This window comes from Rhamphochromis sp. 'chilingali' (assembly GCF_963969265.1).
Source record: "Rhamphochromis sp. 'chilingali' genome assembly, chromosome: 15".
In the NCBI taxonomy this organism is placed as follows: Eukaryota; Metazoa; Chordata; class Actinopteri; order Cichliformes; family Cichlidae; genus Rhamphochromis; species Rhamphochromis sp. 'chilingali'.
The window spans coordinates 998,990-1,008,712 of NC_137942.1; the positions used below are offsets into that span (position 1 = coordinate 998,990).

Here is a 9,723-nt window from a genome sequence, read left to right on the forward strand (position 1 = left end):
TCCCGCGAGGTCAGTCACCCCATCTTCCTACATCTGAGATTCTCTGCTCTGCCTCCGTGATGCGTTTGGAGACGTTTTCCAGTGAGGACGAAATGTTGCTTGCTGTGAGGTGGAGGCTGAGCTGCAGAGGTTAACTTCACACAGAGTTTATACAACAAAGAGCGCTTCTATGTGACAAAAGAAAGTCACTAAGATGCTGCTCTCCATGACGATCCTACAAACAGACGCTAAGCCGGGGGCGTTTTCCCACAGTGAGCACCTTAAATAGGACGCTGACAGGTGATAGATGAGCGCTGGGTGCCAGAGGGCATTCCAGCTGCTGTCATCATCAAACTGAAGACTCTTTGTGCTGAGTGATAGAACACGATATTCACTTCATGTTATATAAAGTTATAGCATGCAGGCCAGAGGCACTGATGTAATCACACCTTCATACCTTTGAAAAACAGAATCTGATGGGTTTCTGCAGATGTGACTGTAAAGTGGTGAAAACATGAACATATTAATGCACTCTGCATGTTTTCCTCTAAACCATGTTTTTATGCGTAAAATGCTTTTCCACACACGCCCATTTCAACCCAACTGTGTTTACTTCAATACAGACTCGACGGCAGCTTTGAAGCTGAAAAACTAGTTCATGCATTTATTACTTCCAGGCTGGACGACTGTAATTCGTCCAGTTTTTAGGACTGTAAGTCCTAAAAACTCCCTGAAAAGCCTTCAGCTAATCCAAAATGCTGCAGCAAGAGTCCTGACAGGGACTAGAAAGAGAGAGCGGATTTCTCCTGTTTTGGCTTCCTGTTAAATCCAGAATTCAAAATCCTGCTCCTCACATACAAGGTCTTAAATAATCAGGCCCCATCTTATCTTAATGACCTTGTAGTACCATATCACCCTATTAGAGCACTTCGCTCTCGCTCTGCAGGCCTACTTGTTGTTCCTAGAGTATTTAAAAGTAGAATGGGAGGCAGAGCCTTCAGTTTTCAGGCCCCTCTTCTGTGGAACCAGCTTCCAGTTTGGATTTGGGAGACAGACACTATCTCTACTTTCAAGATTAGGCTTCAAACTTTCCTTTTTGCTAAAGCATATAGTTGTCCTTGTCCTGTCTTCCTGTCCCCAGGACTCAACCCCAGAGAAGCAGAAGAAAATGGATGAAATTAACTTTTTAAAATGAGAGTCTATAGGACTGACTCACTGCTGGAGCTTCTAGTGGATGTCAGAGGAACTGCAGGCTTAGGGAGGGGCAGCTGTGTGTGTTGATGGATGTAACGAGTGTAACGGGAAAGAAGCAAAAATTCCCCTCAAACAACGAGAGAAGTTAATAATGGAGGAATGTGCTCTCTGTGTCTCTGCAGATCAGCTGAGGATCTGTCAGAGCAGCCGGGTCAGGACGAAGATTTGGTCTCAGCTGCTGTCGTGTTCAGACAGATAACATGGAAACATGAAGCCTCTGAGCTCTGCCGTGCCTCACACGGAAAACGTCTCTCCCGTTTGTGTCTCATGAATCAGAATCAGAGAGACTTTATTGATCCCAGAGGGACACTGAGCGGTCACAGCAGCACACATACAACAAACGCCAAGCATTCATATAACATGAAGTGTAGAAACAGAGATATCAATAGATACATATTGAGCTACAGATATAGGGCTAAACATGAATATACATAAAAATATAAAAGGACAAAAATATGTGTGTAAATATATGTCATGGTGTGCAAAAGTGCCGAATGAAGTCGGAGAAAAGAATTCAAGCTGGAGGTAGGACATTGTGGACCGCGGCCCTCCCCTCCAGCCCTGCCCTCCCCGACCCTCCCCCCTAACCCTGCCCCTGTACCTGCAGTTCAGCCCACCTGAGAAGCTTTAAAAGCAGCGACCTCCTCACTCTCTCCTCACTTCTCTCCTGCTCCTTCCACCGGAGAAGACAGACTGACAAGCACCTCCTCTTTTCTGCTCCATCACTATGACTACCATGATGCTCTCACGAGGCTCCATCGGTGGAGGCTTTGGCAGCAGCCGTTCATCCAGAAGCATGAGCTCATACAGCGTTGCTGGAGGAGGCGGTAGTGTCAGGGTTTCACAGGCCGGGAGAACCTTCGCCGTTGGTGGCGGCCTCGGTGGAGGAGCTGGTGCAGCTTTCAGTGCAGGTGGAGGATTTGGTGCAGGTGGAGGATTTGCTGCAGGTGGAGGATTTGGGGGTGGCTTTGGCGGAGGAGCAGGGATGGACGACAGCGTCATCGGCAACGAGAAGTTCACCATGCAGAACCTGAACGACCGTCTCGCCAACTATCTCACCAAAGTGGCGTCGCTGGAGAAGGCCAACGGCGAGCTGGAGCTGAAGATCAAGCAGTTCGTGGAGACGAAGGCTGGCCCGGCCGCCAGGGACTACAGCGCCTCCTACGCCACCATCGCCGAGCTGCATGCCAAGGTGAGGAAACGGGGCAGATGGTGTTCAGGGGTCTCCGCTCCTATTGGTCCACATTTTAAAGTTTACATTTATGAAATCACATAATGTTTTATGAAAAGACATAAAAATAAAGTTTGAAATTGCATGGAAGCTCAAGTGAACAATGTTTTGTTGTGCCTGAAAAACTCATATTTAAAGTTGGAGAAAACCTACATTTGATTTTTCTTGTTTTTAACAAATCCACTCACAGTGCAGTCCAGAAAGATGTTTGCACTGCTGGGGCTTCATTCATACTTTTACAATTTAAAAAAAGCACTCGAACCTTCTGGTGATTTTGAGAAAGAATAGAAAACCTTTGTAATCACAGCAGCTTTTGACCGAGAGGCTGGAAAGAAGAGTAGTGTCAGTAATCTGGTGGGAGGCTCCCAGTGAGGGGATGGAGATCTGAGGTGAACCACACCTGTGTGAGAGTGCTCCGAGTGAAGCAGCCACGCCCTCCAAGACTGATGTCACCTGTAAACCAGTCACTTGTTTTTGGTCTTCGTTTGGCTCCAACAGGAAACACGAGCTTTGGTTTTTCACATTAAAGAAGCTGCTGCGACTGATGGGCGTGTTACGACGTGAAGAGATCTGATTGGCTTTGTTGTTATTCTCTGTAATGTTTGATTTATTAACCCTTCTTTACTGAATGGCATCATCTGATTAGCATTATTGATAATCTACCATTGATTGATTTCCCTTTTTTTGTGGCTCTGTGCTGGTTTTCAGATCCAGGATGCCATCATCGCCAAAGGTACCGTCATGTTGAGCATCGACAACGCCCGGCTCGCATCAGACGACTTCAGGTTGAAGTCAGTGGCTCCTTTTTTTTCTTTTTTTACGTTTTATTTCTCTTCATGTGTTCTTTGTACTTTCTTGCTGCCGTTTTCTTCTGACAGAAAAATGCTCTGAAATAGACGTCCTGACAGTGAAAACCTCCCTACTGTGATATTGCCTCTCTTCAGCCCCCTCTGCTGTCTGCTGGTAGAAAAACATCAAGAACAGACAAACTCCTCAGTCTGATTTTTTGATTTTCTCTCATCCAGAAAAATCCCCCAAACATCGTCCAGCAAGAGCAAAAATTAGACTTAGATTAGATAAACATGAGAACTCATTGGAGCTCATTTGTTAGAATTTAAAGATGATTTTAGCAGATGTTTCTCAGAAAGTCTAAGATTCATTTCTCTTTATTAAAGTTTATTTGAACATTTAACTGTTTAATCCGTAGAAACGAGCCTCAAGATTACTAAAAGAAAAAAATAGAGTTCTGGTTTTTGTCTCGAAATCAGCACAAACACCAAATGCTGATAAAAGTTATTCACAGAATTGTTGTTTGGATTTTATTCATCAGAACTAACCCAGCACTAAGGGCAGCACGGTGGCACGGTGGTTAGCACTGTTGCCGCACAGCAAGAAGGTCCTGAGTTCAATTCCAACATCAGGCCGGGGTCTTTCTGTGTGGAGTTTGCATGTTCTCCCCGTGTTTGCGTGGGTTCTCTCCGGGTACTCCGGCTTCCTCCCACCATCCAAAGACATGCAGCTTGTGGGGATAGGTTAATTGGATAATCCAAATTGTCACTAGGTGTGAATGTGAGTGTGAATGGTTGTCTGTCCCTGTGTGTTGGCCCTGTGACAGACTGGCGACCTGTCCAGGGTGTACCCCGCCTCTCGCCCTATGACAGCTGGGATAGGCTCCAGCGCCCCCCGCGACCCTGAAAAGGATAAGCGGAAGTGAATGGATGGATGGATGGAGAACTAACCCATTATTTTCTGTGTCTTTAACTTTAACAGGTACGAGAACGAGCTGGGGATGCGTCAGTCGGTCGAGGCCGACATCGCCGGGCTGAAGGCGTTGTTGGGAGAGGTGGACGTGGCCAAGACTGACCTGAACATGCAGATCGAAGCCCTGACGGACGATCTGGCAAGCATGAAGAAGAACCACGAGGAGGTAAGCAGATCCGTCTCACACGCAATGTTAAAACATACTGGTATCCTTAGCCCCGCCTCCCTGTCCTTTAGGACCTGGTGTCCATGCGCACTCAGATGAGCGGTCAGGTGAATGTGGAGGTGGACGCTGCTCCTCAGCAGGACCTCAACAAAGTCATGGAGGAGATCAGAGAGCACTACGAAACCGTCGCCGCCAAAGCGCTCAAAGACGCAGAGGGCTGGTTCCAGGCCAAGGTACGTCAGCTTTCTGCTATTCAACAGAAACCTGCAGCAGCTCGTTTTTGTTCACTACTTCCTCTTTTTCTTCTTTCAGTCGGAGGTCCTCACCAAGGAGGTGGCAGCCACAGAAATGACACTGAAGACATCAACCGTGGAAGTAAAGGAAGTGAAGAGTCAGCTTCAGGCTCTGGAGATTGAGCTCCAGTCTCAGCTCAGCATGGTGAGATGAACCGTTTAACTCATAATTACATCAATACATTTTTAATAATAACTTTATCTAATGAGAGCAACTCATTAAAAATGTCAAACGGTTAATGATGAGCTTGAACATCAGTGGTCCAAGCATCGAGCCCTATGAGCAGGTAACATACTGTTAGCTAACATTAGCCAGAGGAAAGCCAGCTCAGGGTCAGTTCTGATCCCTGAAAATAAACAAGAATACAGCAGCCACCAGTCTCTCTAATGTTAGTGCCCGAGGCTGCTGGACAGAGGGAGTTAGAAGAGGGCACAGAGGGGTCCTCATTCAAAATGTCAAAGGACAAAGTCAAAGAACAGGAATTGTGAGGGTCCTAAGTTCTGGGTTTTAGAAAATCCTCCCTGGGGAGTAACATCAGGCTGGTTCAGTTACATCTTCACATCGTGGCCTCGTTTCCTCTGATTCCTAAAATCCTGAGTCGCAGAGAGGTGGCTGAAATGTAGCCCAATGTCACGACCTCATCCACAGGTAGAGCTTCTGTCTCTGACCTGCTCATGTTTTTACAGAAAATGTCCCTTGAAGCCCAACTCGCCGAAGTCCAGGGCAGCTACGGCATGAAGATGGAAGGATTCCAGATGAGGGTGAGTTCTGCTCTCATGGGGTCGCATCCAAATGTTCCGTCAGCTGCTTTCAGCTTTTACACTCACACCGGGTTCACCTGTGCAGGTGAGCAGTCTGGAGGAGCAGCTGGTGCAGCTCAGAGCAGACCTGGAGAGGCAGGGACAGGAGTACCAGATTCTCCTGGACATCAAGACCAGACTAGAGCTGGAGATCGCCGAGTACAGGAGGCTGCTCGACGGAGAGGGAGGCGGGTAAGAAGAGCTCACCAGGACGGCCTCGGCTCTCTGTGGCCCTGCTCTCTCCTCCTTCTCCTTACAGAGGTTACTTGGAAAACTTAAATATACAGAGGAAATATCCTTAGTTTTAGTGTTACCATCGGCTGCTAACATTAGTTCAATCTGGAACGTCCTGATCAATGTACCTTTAATGGTACATTGTGTAATTCCCCTCTGTAAAATAGAAGTAAACTGTTCACCACAGTTTTCTGAATATGCAGAATTTAAGCTCCTCGTTAGCTTAGAAGAAAAAGAGTGTTTATCTAAGGAGCCTGACAGTGTCCAAACTCACATTCATGTTCTTCCTGTCCTGCTGGTCACAGGAAGTTGCACTGCCTCTTTGTGCCCTCTTGTGGTGCAAACTGGCATTACACAAAACCACCGTCTGGCACTCGTTTTTACTTCAGTTTGTAGATGTTTTGGCTTCTGCTCATTTTGGTCAACTGATGTTGGAAACTTGGGAGTTGCACTACAGCACCTACCTGTAAACGTGTGAGCGGGTTCTGCTTTTCAGACGAGCATCTCTGACCAGCTTTGTCTCATTTCCCACGCAGATCTTCGCTCTCCTCCTCTACCTCCACCACAACCAAAACAATCATCACAAAGGTTGTGGAGGAAACCATCTGAGGCCAATCACGTGTCTGCCTGCCCGGGGTTGGAGTCGGATCTCCACCTTTCTTCACCGTCCTTCATGCTGGGCGAGTGCACACCTCCACCTGAAGATCGCTTCTCACCTTCACATCATACCAGTTTCCTGCTTCACAGGAAACCACAGGCGGTCTAAAGATGGAGGGTTTGTGAGGGGAAGCATTTTCTTGGCTTATGCTGGTGAAACTTTACTGCTGTGCTTGCAGGTCTTCTGTGTTCCGCTTCAACAAATAAAACGCAACAAAACCCAAAAAGTGTCTGAAATGAATGTCTGTGCTCACAAACTTCCGCGTTACTCAAACGAAACGTCTTTATTCTCAAATATCAACCAAAGGCAGTAAAAAGTATTTTTAAAACACACCTTCACATCCTTTTCACCTCATAGCAACTGTTTCTTCTGCTTCATGAACAGAAATTCAAAACATATACATCTTTGCATCAGCTGTTAAAGAAATCGATCACAGTAAGATGAACTACTCCAGCTTATTATTCACAATCATCCATATTTTTATGGCACAGCTCTTACTCTGAGGTGGAGGATACCTGCAGGATGTTTCAAAAACTAGTTCTCAGCATTTTTGCTGGACATGTTTCGGCGTTAGAGACCGAACAACAGCAGCTCCTACCTGCAGTTCCTCTGGTGTCCAGCAGAGGCAGCAGTGAGTCAGTCCCCATAGACTCCCATGTTAAAGCTTTTGAGTTTGTTTCCATACAACCTGTTTGGTCTCAATAGATAAACCCCCCCCCCCTTCATGACTCTGTGAGGACGGCAGACTTCCTGTTTCTGAAAACAAGCCGACACATTCCAGCAGAAACAGACGGAAACTGCAACATGTATCATTAGTTTCTTTATTAACTTTCTTCCAGTACAAGATGCTCAATTGCCTCCACCTTCTGTTTCTCTTTTTTTAACTTTTATTACATTTTATTTTGTAGGAATGACATAATCAATAGATTTGTACACAGTGAGCGATCTAGACGGGAGGGGAGGGGGGGGGGGTTGGGCTCCTTTGTGCTGATGATGAATTTTGGTCCTCTGGAGCCCAACAACGGTAAAAACTGACTTTAACAAATTATTTAAAATAATAATAATAATAATAATGATAATAATAATAAACCGTCACGTGATTATCATCAGCAACAAAAAGACGCCTGCCGTGTCCCGATCAATCAATACTGCTCAATAAAAACGTGGAAAAGATCAAAGAGTTTAACAGTACATCCACATCCTGCGAGTACCCACACCTGCAAGTAAAATACTAGTAAACTGGCAGGAAGTACTCTCACCTGAGTTTAAGTACTTTGACTGCCAAAAACACAAATGGACGAACCTGAAGAGGTCAGACCCCGTTCACCGAGAAATGCGACGTTTCTTCTTTTCACATAAAAACTACAACGCTGTAACAGAGTCGGTCCAAGGTCAGATTCACGCGAGCTCGCAGACACGAACGTCGTACACTTATGAGAATACTGAAGGCTCTGTTAGGGGCTTCATGTTGCAGCTGTGGCTCAACCTCATGACCCACTACACCCGTTTATCGCCCACAAGGTTACCCTCGAGAATCAATGAGAAAAATCAAAACTGGAAGAACAGCGAGCTTCCCTTTCCACGAGCGGGACCGCTGATCGCTCTGCTGTCAGTGAACGCCACGCATTCAAGTCACTTCTGGCTGACAAGTATAAGAGAAAGAAAAAAAACTAAAAAAAAACAAAAAAAACAAACTAACAATCCCCCGGCTGGACAGAATAGGCACAGAGATTCCACCGAGTTTCAAAATAAAAGCCTAGTGTAGACCAAACCATTCCAGCTAGTTTGTAGGTTTTACTACAACAGCAACACTGTAAAAAGTTACAGTTCCTGTAAAAAAAAATCTGAGCTCTGATCAGTAACTAAGTTTGTGATCAGCTTCTATATTTCTAACTTTAGAGATGTTGCACAAATGGAAGAACGCAGTCTTACATATTTGTTTAATATGTGCGTTGAAGGACATGTCCTGGTCAAACATGACTCCAAGGTTCCTCACAGCGTTACTGGAGGCCAAGGTAACGCCATCCAGAGTAAGAATCTGGTTAGATACCATATTTCTAAGATTTTTAGGGCCGAGTACAATAACCTCAGTTTGATCTGAATTAAGAAGCAGAAAGTTAGCAGCCATCCAGGTCTTTATGTCTTTAAGACATTCCTGCAGTTTAACTCATTGGTGTGTGTTATCTGGCTTCATGGACAGATAGAGCTGGGTGTCATCTGCATAGCAGTGTAAATGTATGCTATGTCTTCTAATGATGCTGCCTAAGGGAAGCATGTATAATGTAAACAGAATTGGTCCTAGCATTGAACCCTGTGGAACTCCATAATTAACCTCAGTGTGTGAAGAGGACTCTCCATTTACATGAACAAACTGGAGTCTATTAGATAGATATGATACAAACCACTGCAGCACAGGTGAAGCAACTTAAAGAAGTCCAGACGCTTTTCTTTGCAAGCTCCTTTGACTCTTCAAATAAACCTCTGCAGATGATCTGTTAGCTGTTTGACAGCTACTCTTTCAAGGATGTTTGATATAAAGGAAGGTTGGAGATTGGCCTATAATTAGCTAAGACTGCTGGGTCTAGAGATGCTTTTTGAGTAAAGGTTTAACTACAGCCAGCTTGAAGGCCTGTGGTACATAGGTTGATCATATTTAAGATCGAAGCATTAATTAATGGCAGGACTTCTTTGAGCAGTTTTGTAGGAATGGGGTCTAAAAGACACGTTGATGGTTTGGAGGAAGTAATTATTGAAGTTAACTCAGAAAGATCAATTAGAGAAAAAGAGTCTAACTTAACATCAATGGTACTAAGAGTAACTGTAGATAATATTACATCTGTGGGATGATTACTGGTAATTTTTTCTCTAATGATAAAAATTTATTTGTGAAGAAGTTCATGAAGTCATTACTAGTTAACGTTAAAGGGATTGTTGGCTCAACAGAGCTCTGACTGTTTGTCAGCCTGGCTACAGAGCTGAAGAGAAACCTGGGGTTGTTCTTATTTTCTTCAATCAGTGATGAATAGTAAGATGTTCTGGCTTTGCGGAGGGCTTTCTTATAAAGCAGCAAACTTTTTCTCCAGGCTGATCTCTTTGCAGGGACGGTGGAGAGCACAGCAGACTCGTGAGATATTTCACAGAAACCTGAATGAATCAGAACTGCAGCCGATATTGTTCGGGTCACATAGATTTAAGTTACAGAGGAAGGATAAAGCTTCCATCAGTTATCAGCGACAACACAGAGTGACTGGACTACGAAGCCCGATTCTAGCGCGCTGTAGAATGGGAGGCTGGGATTTTGGACCCTTTCGTGTTCCTTTAGAGCGTACCGAGATGGCGTGTCAGT

At 45.1% G+C, this 9,723-nt stretch overlaps 1 protein-coding gene across 1 annotated transcript; it reads left to right on the forward strand.

Moving 5' to 3' along the window:
- The first annotated feature begins 1,898 nt into the window (after positions 1-1,898).
- LOC308412034 (keratin, type I cytoskeletal 13-like) lies at positions 1,899-6,607 on the forward strand. The gene is made up of 8 exons (XM_080906105.1): positions 1,899-2,425; positions 3,173-3,255; positions 4,235-4,391; positions 4,463-4,624; positions 4,704-4,829; positions 5,372-5,446; positions 5,532-5,677; positions 6,256-6,607. Exons 1-8 carry the CDS (start codon positions 1,961-1,963, stop codon positions 6,326-6,328), a joined length of 1,287 nt encoding a protein of 428 aa, XP_080762231.1. The 5' UTR covers positions 1,899-1,960; the 3' UTR covers positions 6,329-6,607.
- Positions 6,608-9,723: the final 3,116 nt, after the last annotated feature.